General features: G+C 49.5%; 1 protein-coding gene across 1 annotated transcript in view; it reads left to right on the forward strand.

The window, feature by feature from the left end:
• The window catches only part of LNX1 (ligand of numb-protein X 1), an 83,863-nt gene that overhangs the window by 33,974 nt on the left and 27,715 nt on the right, over positions 1-22,174 (forward strand). Inside the window, exons 3-5 of the mRNA XM_054163424.1 lie at positions 712-867; positions 12,214-12,416; positions 17,516-17,887. Of these exons, the coding sequence (XP_054019399.1) occupies positions 712-867; positions 12,214-12,416; positions 17,516-17,887 (731 nt within the window). The remainder of the gene's footprint in view (positions 1-711; positions 868-12,213; positions 12,417-17,515; positions 17,888-22,174) is intronic.

A 22,174-nucleotide genomic window follows, 5' to 3' on the forward strand; every position in this document is an offset into this window, starting at 1 on the left:
TCCAGAGGAGGACCATGAAAATGGTCAGGGGGTTGGAGCAGCTCTGCTATGAGGACAGGCTGAGGGAGCTGGGGGGGTTCAGTCTGGAGAAGAGGAAGCTCCAGGGAGAGCTAATAGCAGCCTGCCAGTACCTGAAGGGGACTACAAGAAGGATGGAGAGAGACTGTTTGCAAAGGCCTGCAGGGACAGGACCAGGGCCAATGGATTCAAACTAGAGCAGAGCAGATTTAGATTGGATAGCAGCAAGTTCTTCACTATGAGGGTGGTGGAACACTGGAGCAGGTTGCCCAGGGATGTGGTTGAGGCTCCATCCCTGGAGATATTCAAGGTGAGGCTCAACAGGGCTCTGATCTAGTTAAGGATGTCCCTGATGACTGCAGGGAGGTTGGACTGGATGACCTTTGGAGATCCCTTCCAGCCTGGACCATTCTATGACTCTATTATTCTCTCCCAGGCTACCGGACCCACAGGTGGCTGACACAACAGGTGGGGCAGTTGGCAGTTCCAGAGTGAGGGACAGAAGCAGGCTAATTGCACCCAGATACAGGGGGGATACCTTGGGAGCATCAGCTGGGGTGAGGCGCAGAGGAGAAGTGCCGGCAGCGCTGCTGCTGTTGTTGTGCCACACCACATGCCCAGGGCTGCAGGAAGGAGGTGGTTGGAGCCCAGGACTGCTGAACTGTGTTGATTTGGTTCTCCCTGCTGCTGCAGCTCGACACTTTGAACGCTCCACTATCAGAAGCAGATCTTTCAAGAAAATCAACAAGGCCTTCAGTGTTCTAAGGAGGACAAAAAGTGGAAGCGCCGTTTCCAACCAAACCGACCGGGAGAGGGAGGCTGCTGGGAACTCTGCTGCTGGAGATGAAGGTAATGCTTTGTTCTCACTTTAAAAAGGGGTAGTGGACCCTGTCCGCTGGAGAGAAGGCTGGGAGGGAATCTAATACATGTTTATAAATATCTGAGGGCTGAGTGTCAGCAAAGAAGGGACAGGGACAGGCTCTGCTCTGCTGCACCCTGGGATAGTACAAGGGGCAATGGATGGAAACTGCAGCACAGGAGGTTCCACCTCAACATGAGGAGGAACTTCTTCACTGTGAGTGAGGGTCCCAGAGCACTGGAACAGGCTGCCCAGAGAGGCTGTGGAGTCTCCTTCTCTGCAGACTTTCCAGCCCTGTCTGGATGTGTTCCTGTGTGACCTGTGCTGGATTCTGTGGTCCTGCTCTGGCAGGGTGGTTGGACTGGATGATCTCTTTGGGTCTCTTCCAACCCCTAACATCCTGTGAGCCTGTAATCCACGTGGAAACTGGGTGTCTATGAGTGACATGCCTTTCATGTGGTGTGTGAGTGGAAAAAAAGATAAATGGAAAAGTCAATCTTTCCTCATTTTCTTCTTTGAAAAGTTGTTAGTGACTGACTGGCAGGCAAGAGTATTGCTGGGGTAAGTGGGACCTCATGTAGGGCTGTTCTGGTAACAGCCAGCCCAGTATCTAGCATATGGGATCTGGGCATCTGGAATCTGTTAGTGGAGCTGTCTCTGCTTTGCTCTGTCATTTGGTTCAAGAGGCTTCATCAGCATGGGATGGGCTACCCAGGGAGGTGGTGGCGTCAGCATCTCTGGAGGTGTTTAAGCAAAGCCTGGATGAGGCACTTTGTGCCATGGTCTGGTTGATTAGTTAGGGCTGGGTGATCAGTTGGACTTGATCTTGGAGGTCTCTTCCAATCTGGTTGATTCTGTGATCTGTCCTTCTAAAGAATGGAATGGAATGGAATGGAATGGAATGGAATGGAATGGAATGGAATGGAATGGAATGGAATGGAATGGAATGGACCAGACCAGGTTGGAAGAGACCTTGAAGATCATCACGTCCAACCTATCATCCAACCCACCTAAAGCACACTGATCACAGCCATCATTTAGGGTGTCAGGGAGTGATAGGACTGGGGGGAAAAGAGCAGAACTAGAAATGGGTAGATTGAGATTGGATGTTAGGAAGAAGTTGTTCCCCATGAGGGTGGTGAGAGACTGGCACAGGTTGCCCAGGGAGGTGGTGGCAGCCTCATGCCTGGAGGTTTTTGCAGCCAGGCTGGATGTGGCTGTGAGCAACCTGCTGTAGTGTGAGGTGTCCCTGGCTATGGCGGGGGGTTGGAGCTGGCTGATCCTTGAGGTCCCTTCCAACCCTGACAATTCTGTGATTCTATACATCATAGGAAAATCACAAGCTTGGGGTAGTGTTTATGAAGCCCTGAAAATTCCCAGTGGGAGGATGGTAGGAAGGTACAATTATTCCAGCACTTCTGTGGGATCCTTGGTGGCAGCCCTGCATTCCCTCAGCTGGGCAGGTGCTGAGGTAGGAATGTTCTGCTCTTAACCACGGGGGAGAGGCAAGGCTTTGTCTGACGTCTGTGGCGGATGAGGGGTCTGGCAGGCAGGAACACTTAGCATTTGGCATTCTCCAAGCAATAAGCAAATGTTACTAATTGCTTTGGACTGTAATTACCCAGCCTGCATTAGCATTCATGCAGCAAGAGGAAGTGATGATAGAGTGGGAATCATTGCCTTAATCAAGGTCTTAACCCAGCTCGTTATTCCCTTGCTTGATGCCTCAGCACCTCATGCCTCTTACCAGATCAAATGTTCAGGGTGAGGGCAGAAGACAAGAAGACAAAATATCCACCTTCCCTTTGCCCTGTATTTCAATCACAGAATCACAGAATCTGGCTGCAAATAGGTTGTCTGCAGCTCTATTTGGGCAGACAAATGTTTCTCGTTCCCTTGTAACTGTTCAAGACATTGCACACAAAAGCTTGCCCTCCAGCTGGAATCTCAAGCATATCTCATAGAATTGTCAGGGTTGGAAGGGACCTCAAGGATCAGCCAGCTCCATCCCCACTGCCATGGGCAGGGACACCTCACACTACAGCAGGTTGCTCACAGCCACATCCATCCTGGATGCAAAAACCTCCAGGCATGAGGCTTCCACCACCTCCCTGGGCAACCTGTGCCAGTGTCTCACCACCCTCATGGGGAAGAATTTCTTCCTGACATCCAATCTCAATCTATCCACTTCTAGTTTTGCTCCATCCCCCGAGTCCTGTCACAGCCTGACATCCTAAAATGTCCCTGATCTCGAGTGCATGCTCTTCAAAAGACACCTCTTCAGGATGTGGCATAGACATTTTCATGACTACTCTACCTAGGCTTCTAGTTGCCATTGGCAATTGTTCCACTGAAAGCTTAGTTTCATGTCCAGAGTGTGTGGATGCTCTGGATGCCAGCAGTCCCTATCCAGCCACCCAGTGAATTCCAGATGCTAGCAGCAGGAGGTGTGGAGATGACACTGGCCTTTACATTGCTAGCAGGATGAAAAGCCTTTTGAAGGGCCACATAATGGGGCCCTCAAGTGGTGATCACTCCAGGACTCCATTAACAGTATCAAGGCTGTCATTCTCTCCTCGCCTCTGATGTGGTTTCATTCCTCTGCACCAAGCGTGGCCATAAACTTCCACACACATTACCCTGCACTGGAAAAACCAGGTAGGCATCTGATTGCTTCATGAGCAGCTACTCTGCTGGCTGAGCTCACAGGAGCTGGCTGCCTACATGACTGCATTAATTATACATGCAAAGAATGCATTTGGATTACACAGGGCTGGAATTTGGTCTTTAAAAAAACCCCCACTAATAAATGCAAGCTAGTAACTTGCAGCTCTGCAAATACAGCTTCAACAAAGACCTCTACCCAGCCCTTTGCAACAGGTGCTTTGTGTCCTGGCATCTCAAAGGCTCTCTCTGTTTCTTCTGGTTGGAGGGGGGGACATGAATATGCTTCTTTCTGTAGTTGTTATCATCTTCCTGCCAGCTGGAGGCTTGTTTTACTTCTCCAGTTCTGTTTGTTTTCTTCTTTGGCTTATTTATTTGTTTGTTGCTTTTAAACCTCAGCTGCTCTGAGCAGTCTACAGTTGGACTTTTCATTAGAGCTGCTGGACAGGCTTTAAGGATAGCTGCAGTCTGCTCTGCCCCAGTGCTTGCCAAAGGACCAGCTCGAACCCACTGGGAAAAGGCAGCAGTGTCTGTCTGTCTCCCCTTTGCCAACTCACTCTCCTGGGAATAGAGGTGCTCCTGAGGATGGTGATTCCTGGCCTCAAATGTGCCCATACCTGGTGTGAAAGCTGCTGCTGCCTTGCCCCAGGTTTCACAGGTTGATGCCTGGGACCAGACAAGAGCACATCTCAGCCATTCCTTGTTGCTCCAGGAGATCAGACAGGACACCTCAGCACCTCTCTGGTGGCTCCTTGCCTTGCCAGGCTTAGTCAGTGAGTGAGCAGAGTCAAGCTGAGGCTCTACCAGCCTCACAGAGTGCACAGAGGGACTGCCCTGATAACCACTTGATAAAGGAGCTATCACATTATCTGGCAAAGCTCAACATATAATAATCCACCTGTCCCCAGTTTTCAGAATTCCCTTATTTTAGTTCAGAAGTCTCTGTTTAATCTGTGTTTCCCTGTATTTTGCTCAGAGGGGCTCTGAGAAAGAAAACCACACTGTGTGCCTAGCTCTTGGCCCTCAGTATCAGCAGCACTGATTTCAAATCAGCTGCTTGCCCACTCCAGTCTTTAGCCTGGAGCCAATACATCTGTGAGGCCAGTGTTCAGCTGCAATGTGACTGTGAAGGTGCAAGACAAAGCAATCACTCCTGAGGTGGGAGGAAAAATAACCATGATTCTGTTTAGCTTGAAGCTGAATGCACTACTGGTTTTAGAAAGCTCCTTTGCTACCCAGGGACTCTGAAAAATATTATGTCTAATGGCAAAAGTGTTTCTGTCATCATTACAGCAGAGAAATAGTTCCAGTCTAATGCTAGCTCACAGCTGGAGCTGGGAGCAGTCCTGCACTGTGAAGGTTACCTCTTGAGTTCCATTTGCAGCCCGTGGTTTGAGTTCTTTGAGCAGTGTCATACGCTCCCATTCTGGATTTAAATGGCTTAGATTTTCTTTGTTGCTCTGTTTAAACATTTTGGAGCTGGAGCTCTTTAACTTGGAGCAGAGGAGCCTGAGGGGTAACCTCATTCCTGTTGATAAAGATGTGCAGGGCAATGCCAGGAGGACTGAGCCAGGCTCTGCTCAGGGATGTCCAAAGACAGGACAAGGGGCACTGGATGCAAACTGGAGCAGAGGAGGTTCCATGGGGACAGAAGGTAAAACTTTTACACTGTGAGGGTGCCAGAGCCCTGGAGCAGGCTGCCCAGAGAGGAAGTGGAGTCTCCTTCTCTGGAGACATTCAAAACCCACCTGGATGTGTTCCTGTGTGACCTGCCCAGGGTGATCCTGCTCTGGCAGGGGGGTTGGACTGGATGATCTTTGGAGGTCCCTTCCGACCCCTAAGGTTCTGTGATTCTGGGTGGCATTTTCATTATCCAAATACTCTAAGATGCTAAAAGTGAACAAGAAGTGCCAACAGGAAACGCCTGGCGGGGGGAGCTGGGGAATGAAGCATGAAGGCTTCTCTCATTTTGAGTTCTTTGTTTCTTGGCAAAGTAGCCATGCAAAGAAGTGATTGTCTGCAGTGCAGCACCCCAGCCTGGGACCTCTACCTAGCAGGAATCTGCCTAATAGCTCTTACAGCTTTCCAGGACTGAAGCAGAAGTGAGGAAAGCTGAAAAGAGCTGGTTTCATTCTGAGATCTGAGGGAGGGTGACAGGGACATCCTTCCGGCGCTGATGCCTTGAAGATGTAATATCTTCTGACTGGATCCACTGGTGTAAATGACCTTGACAATCCACTTAAATGATAAAATGTCTCCAAGCACAGACTGCTCCAGCTCTGCTATGCTTCTTTGTGTCACTGGGTGCTTAGCTTGGTATCCCACTCTTTCAATTCAGTTCCAGGAGGTAACAAAGAATCACAGAATGAATGTTAGGGGTTGGAAGGGACCTCCAAAAATCATCCAGTCCAACCCCCCCTGACAGAGCAGGTCATACAGGAATACATCTGGGCAGGTTTTGAGTATCTCCAGAGAGGAAGACTCCACAACCCCCCTGGGCAGCCTGCTCCAGGGCTTTCTCACTCTCACAGGGAAGAAAAATCTTCCTCCTGTTTCCATGGAACTTCCTCTGCCTCAGCTTCCACCACTGCCCCTTGTGCTGGCATTGGGCATCACCCAGCAGAGCCTGGCTCCAGCCTCTGGGCACTCACCCTGCACAGCTTTATCAACAGCAATGAGGTCACCCTCAGGCTCCTCCTCTCCAAGCTACAGAGCCCTCAACTCCCTGAGGCTCTCCTCCTAAGGAAGATCTTCCACTGCCTTCATCATTTTTATGTCTCTGTGCTGGACTCTTTCAAACAGTTCCCTGAGGTCCTTCTTGACCTGAGGGGCCCAGAACTGGACACAATATTCCAGATGCAACCTCACCAGGGCAGAGTAGAGGGGGAATCTTTACTCCAACCAGCTCCTGCTCTAGGATGAAAGAGTTTGGGGCTGCAGCTGCAGAAACCTTTATACAGTTCTCCAGGAAAAGGGAACCACACTGCTGCTTTTAAAAAGCATTCATCAGCTCCATCCTGTAGTCAAGCCACTGGAAAATGAATTGAATTTCTGATTGCTCAAGCAGTGTAAAATGCTGTTCAAAGTCAAACTCATAGTGGGGGCAGCTCTACCATCTGTTACTGCTTTCCAGCAGTCAAGAGCATGGTGGGTGTACCTCCACTCCTACTGTTCAGTGTGAGCCCTGTTATATGTTATGCCTGTCTGTGTATATAATAGAGAGATACCATAAATATTTCAACATTTGGGAAAGGTAAGTGAAGGAAGTAAGAAAAGGTAAGCAAGAAAAGGAAGGTTTGTGGAACACCAGTGGCTGTAGACAGCAACCATCTTGTGGCATGAAGGCAGAAAAGGAAGTGGCTCTCAAGGACAAGAGAGCACTGCCTCAGGAAAGCTGCAGGACTCCCACACTGCCTCTGTTTTCCCCAGATTTAATTCAGTTGCAGTTCTGATTCCCCAAAAGAGCTGTTGGAAATCTTGCAGAGCCCATTGAAAACACTCTGCTCCAGGATGATGAGCCAGGCAATTTCCAGAAGAGACTGGCTCTGTAGCATCTCCGCCACTGCAGACCAGCAAGCTTTGCCTGCTGTAGATGAGATGCTTGCAACTTTTTAGAGGCACATTCAACTCTGCAACAGCTTCATTGTCAGTTCTTTTGGGAATCTTTTGGTGAAAGGAATATCCAGATGCAAGAAGACACACTAGAGCTGGCATTGCCTTCTAGCTGCCTCCTGCACCAGACCAGCATTCCTGGAGAGTTAATGGAAGGCATTAAATCAAAATGATGGCAAAGCACTGAGAGGCTGAGATGCTAAATGAAAATCAGGTTGGAGTGAAGAGTTGCAGAGCAATGTCCCACACTAGTGCAAGGACATGTGACATCCACAGGCAGAAGAACTTCCCAAGAACAGCTTGTACAAGCTTCATGGGAATTTTGGTGCCCAGGTGCTGGGAAGCATGAATAAGTGTCCTGGTAGAAGCCTTATTTGAGGGGAAGGGGCTGGCACTTCACATCAGTCAGACCTTCTGGTCTTAAACAAGGACTTGCAACCTGAGCCACAAGTTTTCTTTTTGTTAGCCTCTGATTGATCTGGACTCAAAAGTCATAGCAAACATTACACACTGCTTTGTCATGCTGGATACTGGGAAGGAAGACAGAAATTACCCTGATGGCAGTGCTGCAAACGAGCCAGAACCTGAGCCCTGAAGGAACACTACCATTAAGTGTTATAAACTGTGGGGAGAAAAATATTAAGCATAGTAAAAATGTTTGTGTTATGGTCTGCTGGCCACTGTACTGAGTGCTCTGTGTCCTACATCACAGCAGACAGGCAGAGTTTACTGTCTGAAGCTGGTCTCCCCTAGATTATTTGTTAATTTAATGGGGGGGAGGTGTGAACATGCCACTAAAACTGGCCACTAATAGAAGGGAAATATTGCTTGAGGGAAAAGCACACCACCACCTTTCTGAATGCAGATGGCATTTTGTTGTATTGACAGATTCAGAATGCTCCACACAGCCCTCGGTGACACAACCACCACCCTCTGTGGGAAACCCTGCAAGAGCCACCAAAACCAAGACAGAAAGCTCTCTGCTCTCTAGATTCAGCAGCTGTTCCCTATTTAAGGACTGGAAGTGTAAAATGGTAAAGAAAGGTAATGCAACTCTCCTGGTTTTCCTCTTTGGAAAACCTGCTCAAAGAGGCAGAGAACACCATGAAGAGTGTAAAGGCTGGGAAATGGGGGTCTGTGCACCACTGCTGCTCCAGCATCACAGCAGGCTGTGTGTGCAGATGTGGATGGGACAAACCCTCAACCCAGCTGGAGTCCCTTAAATTGAGCTGCCGAGGCCTCCAGCCAGGTGCTGGAGCAAGGCAGACCTCTCCTGGGCATGGTGTAGATATACATTAGCTGAAGACATTGCTCACCAGACACCAGAGGCTCAGGGGAGACATTATTGCTCTCTACAGCTCGCTGAAGGGAGGTTGTAGCCAGGTGGGGGTTGGTCTCTCCCAGGCAAGCAGCACCAGAACAAGAGGACACAGTCTCAAGCTGTGCCAGGGGATATTTAGGCTGGAGGTGAGGAAGAAATTCTTCCAAGCAAGAGAGATTGGCCATTGGAATGTGCTGCCCAAGGAGGTGGTGGAGTCACCATCCCTGGAGGTGTTTAAGAAGAGCCTGGCTGAGGCACTTGGTGCCATGGTTTAGTTGATGAGATGGTGTTGGGTGATAGGTTGGACTTGATGATCTCCAAGGTCTTTTCCAACCTGATTAATTCTGTATTCTAAACCAGTGAAGGCATTGTTCAAGATGCAAAGAAAACCCCAAACTATTAAATAAAGGCTTCTGCCTTATATAAAGTTCTATATAAGTCTTATGTAAGTGTAGAGACTTTCTGAGTGCCAGACTGCTCTGGGATAATCACAGACTGAAATACCACCAGGGTGTCTGTAACTTGTTGGGTTCACAGTCCTCCAAGCTCAAAATCTGTAGCTGGGTTATTGCTTTAGAAAAGGTTTTGGAACAAGCTATAGGAGAATGAGTGGTTGAGTCCAAAAGAGCAGTTTGTTAGGAGAGGAGATGAATCGTAGTGCAATGGGGAATGGAAGTAGATGTGCTATAGGACAGCCTTGATAGCCTTCAAGACATCCAGAGACTGTTTTAATGCTGTTTTCATGCAGAGAGGATCTGGGGATCCAGGTCAGAATTTGCATTTTTACATATAAATGCCCTTTGAGCCACACTGAGTGCAGAATCTTCATGCTTGTGCTGATGCCTGCAGGGATTAGGCCTTTGGTGATTTTTGAGGAGTGCTTGTGTCACCTGAAGCTCATCACCCCTTTGAGCTGGAATAATACAGAATACAGAATTAACCAGGTTGGAAAAGACCTTGGAGGTCATCAAGTCCAACCTATCACCCAACACCATCTAATCAACTAAACCATGGTACTAAGTGCCTTGTCCAGGCTCTTCTTAAACATCTTCAGGGATGGTGACTCTACCACCTCCCTGGGCAGCACATCCCAATGGCCAATCTCTCTTGCTGGGAAGAATTTCTTCCTAACATCCAGCCTGAACCTCCCCTGGTACAGCTTGAGACTGTGTCCTCTTGTTCTGGTGCTGCAACCCCCACCTGGCTACAACCTCCCTTCAGGTAGTTGTAGAGAGCAATAACATCTCCCCTGAGCCTCCTCTTCCACAGGCTAAGCAACCCCAGCTCCCTCAGCCTCTCCTCACAGGGCTGTGCTCCAAACCCCTCCCCACCTTTGTTGCCCTTCTCTGGACACCTTCCAGTATCTCAACATCTTTCCCTAAACTGAGGAGCCCAGAACTGGACACAGGACTCAAGGTGTGGCCTAACCAATGCAGAGTACAGGGGCACAATGACTTCCCTGCTCCTGCTGGCCACATTGTTCCTGATGCAGGCCAGGATGCCATTGGCCTTCTTGGTCACCTGGGCACACTGCTGGCTCATGTTGAGCTGGCTGTCAACTTGTGTGCAAAACTGGAGTAAACCCACGTGAGAGCAGAAAGTGTTTCCGTGAGAGTGTAAACCCAATGAATCCTTGGCTGCTAGGTTGGTGAAGGCTGTACAGTTATCTAGACAGAGTTTTGTTGCCTGTCAGCTCTGTGTCAAACCCACAAAAGTCAAAGCCTGTGCTACCAGTAGGTGCTTTTCACAGACGTGGAGGAAGAGAGCTTCCCGCCCCGGAGAGCATATGATCAAAGAAGTGGTAAGGGATGCAACGTGGTGCTTCTTAATGCGCTTTTTCCTGTTCTTCTTTTCCTCTTTGCTCTCTCCCAAAACGTTTTGGGGCCTTGCTGGTTTGTTGCCTGCTAATTCTGCAGTAAGAAGAAAATATTTCTCTTGGGTAATGCTCTGCTAATCTCTGTTTAACGCTTTAGTGCTGCTCAGCAGCAGTCGCTCTGCTTGCACTTCTAAACCGGGTTGCTGAGAACACATTAGCACTTCCAGGTTTGACTTACAGGCTTTTCATGCAAGCACTGGATTGGACCCAGACACACACACAAAAATAATCCAAAAGCTTTCTCTCCTTGGTGGAGGATTCCAAATAACTGAAGGCTGACACACACCTGTTCCAGAAAACTCCCTGGTGGTTCTTCTTCAGCTTTGCTTGCTCTTGAATGGGGATTAAAGAAGTTCTTCCCCAGGAGGGTGGTGAGAGACTGGCACAGGTTGCCCAGGGAGGTGAGGTGACGGAAGCCTCGTCCCTGGAGGTTTTTGCAGCCAGGCTGGATGTGGCTGTGAGCAACCTGCTGTAGTGTGAGATGTCCCTGGCCATGGCAGGGGGGTTGGAACTGGCTGATCCTTGAGGTCTCTTCCAACCCTGACAATTCTGTGATTCTATGATTAAAACTTTAAGTTGACCTAGAAGGAAAGAAAGTATTAGAGACATGCTGTTGAAAAGCAGGGTTTGGAGAGGGATACTCCTATCCACTGCATTATAAATACAAAAAGGACCCCTGCCCACTATTAATCCCTCTTCCCCACACCGAAGTTTGCTATGGCCAGCAAAGATCTTTTCCTCCAGGCACCTTGAGCATACTGTGGTTTTTCTACCACAGCCATTTATTCCTGCTTCCTAGAGTTCAAGCAGTGATGAAAGGAGAGGAATCAGGTAGGAAAACAACTATATGCTTTGGGTTGCCTGGGAAATCTTGCCTCTCTGTTAGCTGAAGGTAGAAAAGAAGAGCGAAAAAGAGAAGACTCCAAGGAGACCTAATAATGACCTTCTAGTACCTGAAGAAGGATAGGGAGAGACTGTTTACAAAGGCCTGCAGTGACAGGACAAGGGGCCATGGCTTCAAACTAGAGGAGAGCAGATTTAGATAGGATGTGAGGAACAAGTTCTGCACCATGAGGGTAGTGGAACACTGGAACAGGCTGCCCAGGGAGGTGGTTGAGGCTCCATCCCTGGAGATATTCAAGGTGAAGCTGGACAGGGCTCTGGGCAACCTGATCTGGTTGGGGATGTCCCTGCTGACTGCAGAGGGGGTTGGACTGGATGAGTTTTGGAGGTCCCTTCCAGCCCAGACCATTCTATGAGTCTATGAAAAGCCACTTCCTTGGATGCCACAAGCCAAGTGGCACCAAAAATGGAGAACATGGCAGGCTGGGAAGCAGCATCTGCAGCCACCACCGCAGAGGTGGATGTTTGTTCAGGTGCCCAAGCCCACCCACCTTAGGGCCATCAAGGAGTGGGTCTCTGGTGACTAAAAATGTATTCTGTTCCTTCAAAGTATTGGCAAGGGTAACTGGGTTTGACTACATTTTATCTGCATGGATTGCATCAGAAGTTTGAGGCTGCATGTTGCTGGGTTGAAGGCTGGACTCGATGATCTTTGAGGTCTCTTCCAACCAGATGTTTTGGGTGATTCTCTGGGGGGGGAATCTAAACTAAACAACACAAACCCCCAAACCAACACAACAAAAAAAAAAAACAGCCCAGAGTTTTGAATGTCTTAATTAAATAGATCCCCTGAAGTCCTCTCAGCAAGCTAGGCATCCTTCCATCCCCACTTAGTATCAGTTACATCCACACATAAACCTGAGTTTGGGTACCTGGCAGGTGCTTGAAGGTCTCCAGTGCTGGTTTTAAGCAAGCCAAGCTGTGATGTTAAATAAAAGCCTTCACCATGTGCATTTCCAGGTTTCCCCAGGCTGTATCACCTGATTCCAGATGGGGAAATCACCTGCATCAAGATCAGCCGGAGCGACCCCCATGAGAACCTGGCCATCAGGATCGTGGGAGGCAGCGAGACTCCTCTAGCACACATCATCATCCAGCACATCTATCGAGATGGGGTCATTGCCAGAGATGGAAGATTACTGCCTGGAGACATGATCCTGAAGGTACAGTCCAGATAAGAAGTACCCCAAGCAAGAGTAAGATGAATTTGAGGGTGAGATTCGCAGTACTGGGTTTGGGGTTTTTGTGGGGGGTAGAACAATGCTTGCAGGAAGTTCTTCTGCAGGCTGGGAGGGTTTCACTGCTTTCAGCAGGTTTAGAGGCTCATAGATTTCCTTTTCCTGCTCACTACCAGGCCTCTCTGATTTCTTCCCAACCACGACAGATTCAACATGCAATGTAGATACAACAGTCTTGGTATTTGATCTAAGTCAGGGATGGCCCTGCTTAATGCAGAGGGGGTTGGACTAGGTGACCTTTCGAGGTCCCTTCTAACCCAGAGCATTCTGTCATTCTGTGATTCTATTTCTGACCTTCTGGTGCAAAAGGGATTTTTTCCTACAAGCAGAGGCTGGGCTTTTTGCCCAGCTCTTCTACTAACCGTGGGCTTAAATCTCACTTAGTGAGGTTTCCATTGCCTTTCATCCCACTTACACCAGAACAGGTGACTGGGGGCTGATCAGGGCTAAGTTATTTCAGCATCTAGCTCCTCTGCATGATGTGTTCAGCACTGCAGAGCATGAGGTGCTGCCCACTCTATTTTGGGAGTACCAGCAGCCACAGGTGACATTCCTAAGAACAAACTCAAGCAGCATTCATAGAATCACAGAATTGTCAGGGTTGGAAGGGACCTCAAGGCTCAGCCAGTTCCAAGCCCCCTGCCATGGCCAGGGATACCTCACACTACAGCAGGTTGCTCACAGCCACATCCAGCCTGGCTGCAAAAACCTCCAGGCATGAGGCTCCCACCACCTCTCTGGGCAGCCTGTGCCAGTGTCTCACCACCCACATGGGGAAGAACTTCTTCCTGCCATTCAATCTGAATCTACCCACTTCTAGTTTTGGCTGCTGTTTCTGCTGCTCTTCCTATAGATGTGTATAAGAGCTGAACAAGAGTCAGGCCAGATAATTAAAGGTCATATCTCTTGGGAGCAGTGGCTTCAACAATAGCTTTTGAATGGGAGCTGCACTCTTAGTCGCCCCTAGAGCTCTTCTGGAGCTCTGCAAGGGTGCTGAATTATCTGAATGCTTCAAGCCTTAGAAGAAAAGAGTGATGACAGAAAATGCCAGTTCCTTGCTTTGGTGGTGTGTAGTTGGAGAGCAAAGGAATCTTCATATTGGAAGCTGAAAATACAGCTGCAGCTCACCCAGGTAGAACCCAAGCATCCTAAAGCACCCCACTCAAATATTGGTGCCAGTGTGTGTCCAGAGGCAGCAAATTGCTCAGCATAGGTTTTCCAATTTTTCCCCCCAATTTTCCCTCTCTACTCTGCCACATCTGGAATATTGTGTCCAGTTCTGGGGCCCACAGATCAAGGAGGACCTCAGGGAACTGTTTGAAAGAGTCCAGTGGAGAGCCACAGAAATGATGAAGGCAATGGAACATCTTCTTTGTGAAGAGAACCTGAGGGAGCTGAGAGCTCTGTAGCTTGGAGAGAAGGAGCTGTGCAGGGTGAGTGCCCAGAGGCTGGAGCCAGGCTCTGCTGGGTGATGCCCAATGCCAGCGCAAGGGGCAGTGGTGGAAGCTGAGGCAGAGGATGTACCATGGAAACAGGAGGAAGAATTTTCTTCCCTGTGAGGGTGAGAGAGCCCTGGAGCAGGCTGCCCAGGGGGGTTGTGGAGTCTTCCTCTCTGGAGATACTCAAAACCCATCAGGATGTGTTCCTGTGTGACCTGCCCTAGGTGCTCCTGCTCTGGTAGGGGGTTGGACTGGATGACCTTTGGAGGTCACTTCCAACCCCTAACCCTCTGTGATTCTGTAGGTAAAGGATTTAGCAGACTGCTTTGTTCACTGGGGGACCACACTGCCATGGATGCACTGCTGCTGGTACCCACTGTGGCATTAGCTGTGATGAGGCTACAGGAGCTGGAAACCTGCAAGACTGTCATGCATGTCTCAGGGTTGTCTTCTAGGTGGGACTGTGGATGCCCAGCTTGCTGCCTGTTGATAGGGTTAGTGAGTAGTTCTCCCAGGCCTACTGACCTTCTACATATTCCATGTGAATATGAAGGATGCTGTTCTGTCCAGAGCACCACCTGAAAGCCACTCTGCTTTCCTAACTTTTGCTGACCCCATGCCAGGGTTGTGGCCTACCTCCTGCTCCATGTCTGACAGACTGTGGCCAAAGGGATTTCTAAGGATCATGATGTGTGCATGCTTCCCTCTGGCACTGTGGAAACATACCTCTGGACTGTGGTGCCAGGCAGCAGCTAAATGAGTGTCACCCAGTCATGTATTTTGGGGAGGCTCTTGGTCCTGGTGCCAGCACAGAGCAGCAGAGTTAATGGCACAACTGACCCCAAAACCCCTCCTGCAGGGCACATCCAAAGTGCAGCAGGAAGCATGGGCAGGCCCAGCTCAGCTCTCCCCAGCCCTGGCTGGCAGCCCAGGGATTTGCTGTGGATTCTCAGCAGCATCAGCCCCACAATGGTGCAGCTCACACCGTTTGTGGTACCCCAGCTGGCAACCAAGTTAGCTGAGCTGTGCCTCTAGGGGTGCAGTCGTCCCCCTCTCCCCCCATCAGATGGCAGCCCCATCACACCCCCAGAGTCTGCCACAACCAGTGCCAGCTGAACACTTCAGTTGATGCTGGGGAACATTCCTGTTGCATTTTGGAAATGTTTCTGAACGTTTAAATGGTTCAACCTGGGCAGAGTAAAGCTACATGGAAATAACTTGTCTGAGTCAGGCTCTCCAGCCAGCTACAAATTACAACCTGACAACTGGTTTTCATTTAGCCTAGTCATTCCTGCAGGCAGGGATATGACAGGGCTGACTGCAAGCTCTTTTCTTCCTCTTCCTTTTTCTCCAGCCAAATTAAAGAAGTGGCATTTATGCAGTTTTACTGCCAGCTGAGCTGAACCTTACCTGGAAACCACTGAGAAATGTAAAAAGCTCAATTGTCTGGTGTGATATATCAGCAGAGTGAATAGCCAGGCTGTTTGAACTTCTGCTTGAGGCCTTTTTTTCTTCAGTTTCATTGGAGAGGCTTTAGTGAGGATCTTCTTTTTTTAAAAATCTTTTTTCTTTCCTTTTTTCTTCTTCCTTTTTTTCTTCTTCCTTTTTTATTTCTTCCTTTTTTTCTTCTTCCTTTTTTTCTTCTTCCTTTTTTTCTTCTTCCTTTTTTTCTTCTTCCTTTTTTTCTTCTTCCTTTTTTTCTTCTTCCTTTTTTTCTTCTTCCTTTTTTTCTTCTTCCTTTTTTTCTTCTTCCTTTTTTCTGATTCCTTTTTTCTTCTTCATTTTTTCTTCTTCCTTTTTTTATTCTTACTTTTTTTCTTATTAATTTTTTTCTTATTCCTTTTTTTATTCTTCATTTTTTTCTTCTTCCTTTTTTTCTTCTTCCTTTTTTTCTTCTTCCTTTTTTTCTTCTTCCTTTTTTTCTTCTTCCTTTTCTCTCTTCTTCCTTTTTTTTCCTTCTTCCTTCTTTTTGTCTTCCTTGTTTTTCTTCTTCCTTTTTTTCTGCTTTTTTCTTCTTCCTTTTTTTCTTCTTCCTTTTTTCTTCTTCCTTTTTTTTCCTTCCTTTTTTTTTTTTTCTTCTTCCTTTCCCCCCCATTTTTTTCTTTTTTTTTAACATTCTTTTTCTTTTTCTTTTTTTCCTGCTCTTACCCTGGTGAGGCTGCACCTGGAATATTGATAATGAAATGACGCAGTAGAAAAGTGGTGGGAGTGGAAGGAAAGGCTGACAAGGAGATTTGAAACCAAAGCCAGTGGAGTAAAACTAAGATATATGAAAGGAACTTGAAGCTTGGGAAAGTGCAATAACAAAGATGAAAAATAATGTCTGTCTAGAGACTATCAGGCAGAAAGAGGGGGCCCAGGGGGAGGGGGAAAGGCAGAGATTGTCCTTTCCTTGGGGGAAAGACTGTTCTGCACCACAAACCTGGCCTCCTGCATGCCACAGTTTGAAATAGCACATGTCACTTTGTATGAAGACATCTGTGTAAGGAGATCTGCCCACTCCCGTGCCAATTCAGATCACAGAACCACAGAATTATTGAGGCTGGAAAAGATCTCTGTGGTCATCAAGTCCAACCTATGACCTAACACCACCATATCAGCTAAACCATGCCACCAAGTGCCACATCCAATCTTTTCTTAAAGACTCCACCACCTCCCTGGGCAGTTCATCCTAATCAGCCTTGCTGTGAGGAAGTGCTTCCAACCTAAACTTCCCCTGGCACAGCTTCAGGCCATGCATCAGTACAGGTTAGAGGCTGCCCTGCTGGAAAGCAGCTCCATAGAAAAAGACCTTGGAGTGCTGGTGGACAGCAAGTTCCCCATGGGACAGCAATGTGCCCTTGTGGCTAAGAGATCCAATGGCATCCTAAGCTGCAGCAAGAAAAGTGTGGCTAGCAGGGCTGGGGAGGTTCTCCTCCTCCTCTACTCTGCCCTGCTGAGACCACACCTGCAATCCTGTGTCCAGTTCTGGGCTCCCCAGTTCAAGAGACCTGCTGGAGAAAGTCCAACAAAGGATGATTAGGGGACTTAAGCATTTCCCCTGTGGAGAGAGACTGAGAGCCCTGGGGCTGTTTAGTCTGGAGAGGAGAAGACTGAGATGGGATCTGATCGATGTCTATCAATAGATGAGGGCTGGGGGTCAAGTGGAGGGAGGCCAAGCTCTTTTCAGTTGTGCACAGTAATAAGACAAGGAACAACAGGGTCAAGCTTGAACATAGAAAATTTCAGCTTAACATGAGGAGAAACTTCTTGGCAGTGAGGGTGCCAGAGCCCTGGAGCAGGCTGCCCAGAGAGGTTGTGGAGTCTCCTTCTCTGGAGACTTTCCAACCCCACCTGGATGCATTCCTGTGCAGACTGCCCTGGGTGATGCTGCTCTGGCAGGGGGGTTGGACTGGATGATCTCTGGAGGTCCCTTCCAACCTCTAATGTACTGTGGTATTGCCATGTCCTCTTGTCCTGTCATTGGCTGACTAGGAGAAGAGCCTGACACACCACCCCCACCCTCCGACTACAATTTCCTTTGAGGTAGCTGTAGAGAGCACTCAGCCAGCCTTGCCGCTGCTGATTTACACTCCTCTCTTCCAGGTGAACGGCATGGACGTCAAAAATGTGCCTCACAACTACGCCCTGTCCCTGCTGAAGCAGCCCTGCCATGTGCTGCGCCTGACGGTGCTCCGGGAGCAGCGGTACCGCTGCCGGCACAGCAGCCTCCCCCTCGACGCTCACCGCGGCAGGGACGACAGCTTCCACGTCGTGCTGAACAAGAGCAGCCCGGACGAGCAGCTGGGGATCAAGCTGGTGCGCAGGGCCGATGAGCCGGGGGTGTTCATTTTCAACCTGCTGGAAGGCGGCGTGGCCGCCCGCGACGGGCAGCTGCAGGAGAACGACCGCGTCCTGGCCATCAACGGCCGCGACCACCGCTACGGCAGCCCCGAGAGCGCCGCCCAGCTCATACAGGTTGGTCACTGCCGCTCTCAGCCCTGCTTGCCGAGCTTGGCCAAAATCAGCTTTGCCAAGCAGGGACCACACTTAATATATGTGGGTATGTGGGGAGCCGGTTTGGGGATCTCTAGTTCAAGAGGGAGAGGGATCTACTCGAGAGAGTCCAGCAGAGGGCTACAAGGATGATTGAGGGACTGGAGCAATGCCTGGTGAGGAGAGGCTGAGAGCCCTGGGGCCTTTTAGTCTGGAGAAGAGAAGACTGGGAGGGGATCTGATCAATGTCTATAAATATCTGAGGGCTGGGGGTCAGGAGGAAGGGGACAGGCTCTGCTCAGCTGCACCCTGGGATAGGGCAAGGCACAATGAATAGAAACTCCAGCCCAGGAGGTTCCACCTCAACATGAGGTGAGGGTCACAGAGCCCTGGAGCAGGCTGCCCAGAGAGGTTGTGGAGTCTCCTTCTCTGAAGACTTTCGAGCCCCATCTGGATGTGTTCCTGTGTGACCTGTGCTGGATTCTATGGTGCTGCTCTGGCAGGGGTTTGGACTGGGTGATCTCCAGAGGTCCCTTCCAACCCCTAACATACTGTGAGCCTTTGATCCTGTGATTTGGGGGAGGGAAGGACACCTGGAGTACTGCATCCAGTTCTGGAGCCCCTATTACAAGAGGGATCTGGAGGTGCTGGAAGGTGTCCAGAGGAGGGCCACAAGGATGAGCAGAGGGCTGGAGCTGCTCTGCTATGAGGACAGACTGAAGGAGTTGGGCTGTTCAGTCTGGAGAAGGCTCTGAGGTGACCTTCCAGTATCTGAAGGGGGCTACAAGAAGGCTGGGGAGGGACTTCTGAGGGTGTCAGGTAGTGATAGGACTAGGGGTAATGGAATGAAGCTGGAGGTGGGGAGATTCAGGCTGACTGTGAAGAGGAAGTTCTTCCCCATGAGAGTGGTGAAGCCCTGGAATGGGTTGTCCAGGGAGGTGGTTGGGGCGCCGTCCCTGGAGGTGTTTAAGCCCAGGCTGGATGAGGCTCTGGCCAGCCTGATCTAGTGAGGGGTGTCCCTGCCCATGGCAGGGGGGTTGGAACTAGATGATCCTTGTGGTCCCTTCCAACCCTGACTGATACTATGATACTTGTCCATCTCAAATGGGAATTTACACCTCCAAAAGATCCTTGGGTTTGGGTGAATATGGGCATGGTGTCTCAACAGTGATTTCTGTTACCATCAGACTCTGTAAGGTAGAGATCAATATAAGCACCCTTATAACCCTGTGTATCCCCAAAGAGTGATGCTATCTGCCAAAAGCCAGGCCAGCCTGCACTGTCTTTCCAGCAGGGCAGCCTCTAGCCTGTCCTGGTACCTGTTGTTATTCCTCCCCAGATGCAGGAGAACGCACTTGTCCTTACTGAACTTCATGAGGTTTGCCTGCACCCAGCTGTCCAGCCTGTCCAGATCTCACTAACAGGCAGCAGTGGGAGAGATTTAAATTCTCTGAGGGGAGCAAGCCTGGAAGGAAAGCCTTTCTAAAAAATTTGGTGTTCTGCATGGCTGCAAAAGAATGCAAGAGTGCTCCATAGGCAGAGCCCACGGGCAGCCGAGGGGTGGCACGGAAGAAACGACTGATGGCACCGCTCACACGCAGGGGTCTGAAAACACAGCTGAAGCACTGAGTGGCTTCCAGAGAGGGGATGGTAGTGATGATAATGCTTGAAATGCACACCAGTCCCTGGGAATTTAAACAACATGCCCATCAAAAGGGGAGAGGGAAGGGAGCTCAGCTTTCCAAAGCGCCAGGATTGCATCGCTGTGCTGTGAGCTCCGTGAACCACATTGGCCTGGTGCAAAATTCCCAGATCCTGGATCTTTTTTTTTCCCTTTCTTTCTTTTTTTTTTGGTCATGATTTTTCATCAATCATCATTTGCCTTTCCTGTTTCCATGTTTAGGCCAGAGAGAAAACATTATACTGATGCCACAAGTGTTTTGCATTTGCTCCTTACACGAAGGGATGTTTCACGTTGTGCTCTGATTTCTCAACAGCATCCTGCCTGTGGAGACCTCACAGAGCTTTGCTCACAATGCAGTGGGGCCTTCAATAGTGCTGGGAGCTTCAGGTACACCATCAGGTCCTGCTTTGGAACTCAATGATCTCTGGAGGCTGTATAGTGTAGAGAAGAGAAGATTGAGGAGGAATTTGATAGATGTTTATAAATATCTGAGGGCTGGGGGTCAGGAGGGAGGGGACAGGCTCTGCTCAGTTGCACCCTGGGATAGGACAAGGGGCAATGGAGAGAAACTACAGCACTGGAGGTTCCACCTCAACATGAGGAAAAACTTCTTCACTGTGAGGGTCACAGAGCACTGGAACAGGCTGACTAGAGAGGCTGTGGAGCCTCCTTCTCTGGAGACTTTCAAGCCCCACCTGGAAGCTGGATGTGTGTGACCTGTGTGTGACCTGTGCTGGATTCTATGGTCCTGCTCTGTCAGCGGGGTTGGACTGGATGATCTTTTTGGATCCCTTCCAATCCCTAGCATCCTCTGATCCTGTGGAGGTCCCTTCCAGGCCCTGACATTCTGCAATTCTGTGGTCAGTTTCTTTCCACTATGGAAGTGGGTAGATTCAGACTGGATATTAGGAAGAAGTTGTTCCCCATGAGGGTAGTGAGACACTGGCACAGGTTGCCCAGGGAGGTGGTGGAAGCCTCAGCCCTGGAGGTTTTTGCATCCAGGCTGGATGTGGCTGTGAGCAACCTGATGCAGTGTGAGGTGTCCCTGCCCATGGCAGGGGGGTTGGAACTGGCTGATCCTTGAGGTCCCTTCTAACCCTGACAGTTCTGTGATTCTGTGGTTTCTAAACAGAGCTAACCCTCACTACTAGTGGTGGAGGCTAGGCCAAGTGCAGCTGGGAGAACATCAGATTTCTGATTGGGTTTGATTTCTAACCAGTGTAAACCTGTGGTAAATCTGGTCCTTCAGCAATTTTACCTTGGAGTAGACCAGCTGTTGATGGCTAGGTTAGGTGCCTGGCTGTGCAGAGGCTCAGTCACAAGAGCTGGAATGGAAGCACCTGGGTGCTGGCCAGGAACATGCACACCTCGTGATGCTTGGGAGCTCGCTGCTCCCCATTTGTTGTGTCATCTTTAGTCATGGCCTTGTGTCAGATGTGGCGCTTCTCATCTCAGTAACATCACATTCCACATCTGTTTGCCATGGGAGCAACAAGGAAAGGCACAAGGTGAGAGATGGGTGGGCACTGGTGTGGGCACAGCAAGCCAAGCTGCAGCTGCATGGGGTGAGCCAGGCCATACTGCCCCCAGTTGTTTGCTCTCCTCGCTCCCCTGTTCCCCACCACAGTTCAGGGCAGCTGCACCCCTTGTATCACAAGTGACACCAGCAGTACACAAGTCCTGATGAGGAGTGCACCCATGCTCCATCAGCCCTGCAAGAGATGGGGAAGCTGCTGCTGAGAGCAGCACTGCTGCCTTTTTCTGGATGCATTTACCTACTGGGTGTTCACTGGGTTGCCACTCTGCCCTTGCCTCCCAGCTTCATTTGCTGTGGCCATGACATGAATTTTAATTCTAATAGATTCATAGAATCACAGAATTGTCAGGGTTGGAAGGGACCTCAAGGATCAGCCATTCCCAACCCCCCTGCCATGGCCAGGGACACCTCACACTACAGCAGGTTGCTCACAGCCACATCCAGCCTGGCTGCAAAAACCTCCAGGGATGAGGCTGCCACCACCTCCCTGGGCAACCTGTGCCAGTCTCTCACCACCCTCATGGGGGACAACTTCTTCCTAACATCCCACCTGAATCTGCCCATTTCTAGTTTTGCTCTATCCCCCCTAGTCCTATCACTCCCTGACACCCTCAGAAGTCCCTCCCCAGCTTTCTCGTAGCCCCCTTCAGATACAGGAAAGCTACAATGAGGTCTCCTTGGAGCCTTCTCTTCTCCAGAATGCACAACCCCAACTCCCTCAGTTAGGAGAGGAGCTCCAGCTCTTGTTTCAGTTATTACTTGCACTCAGGCTCAAAGCTAATCTAATTTCTTTTAATTCTTGTTTTATCATCAAAAACAGAGAAGGAATTGGGGAGGGGAGAAGTGGTAAAAGGCAGGGAGGGAGGCAGGGAGTAATTAATATTCTGATCATTAGAAACATTAATGGGGTTTGATGTGGAAGTAAGTAAATACAAAAGCTGTTTGGATAACTTTTCAAAGCCCTCTGGGCTTCTGAGAAATTACTTAACTTGACTGACCTGGAGACAAATGTGACATTGCAGCAGAGACTCTTGCTGAACTCTTGCTA

This window comes from Dryobates pubescens, chromosome 1, assembly GCF_014839835.1.
Source record: "Dryobates pubescens isolate bDryPub1 chromosome 1, bDryPub1.pri, whole genome shotgun sequence".
Lineage (NCBI taxonomy): Eukaryota > Metazoa > Chordata > Aves > Piciformes > Picidae > Dryobates > Dryobates pubescens.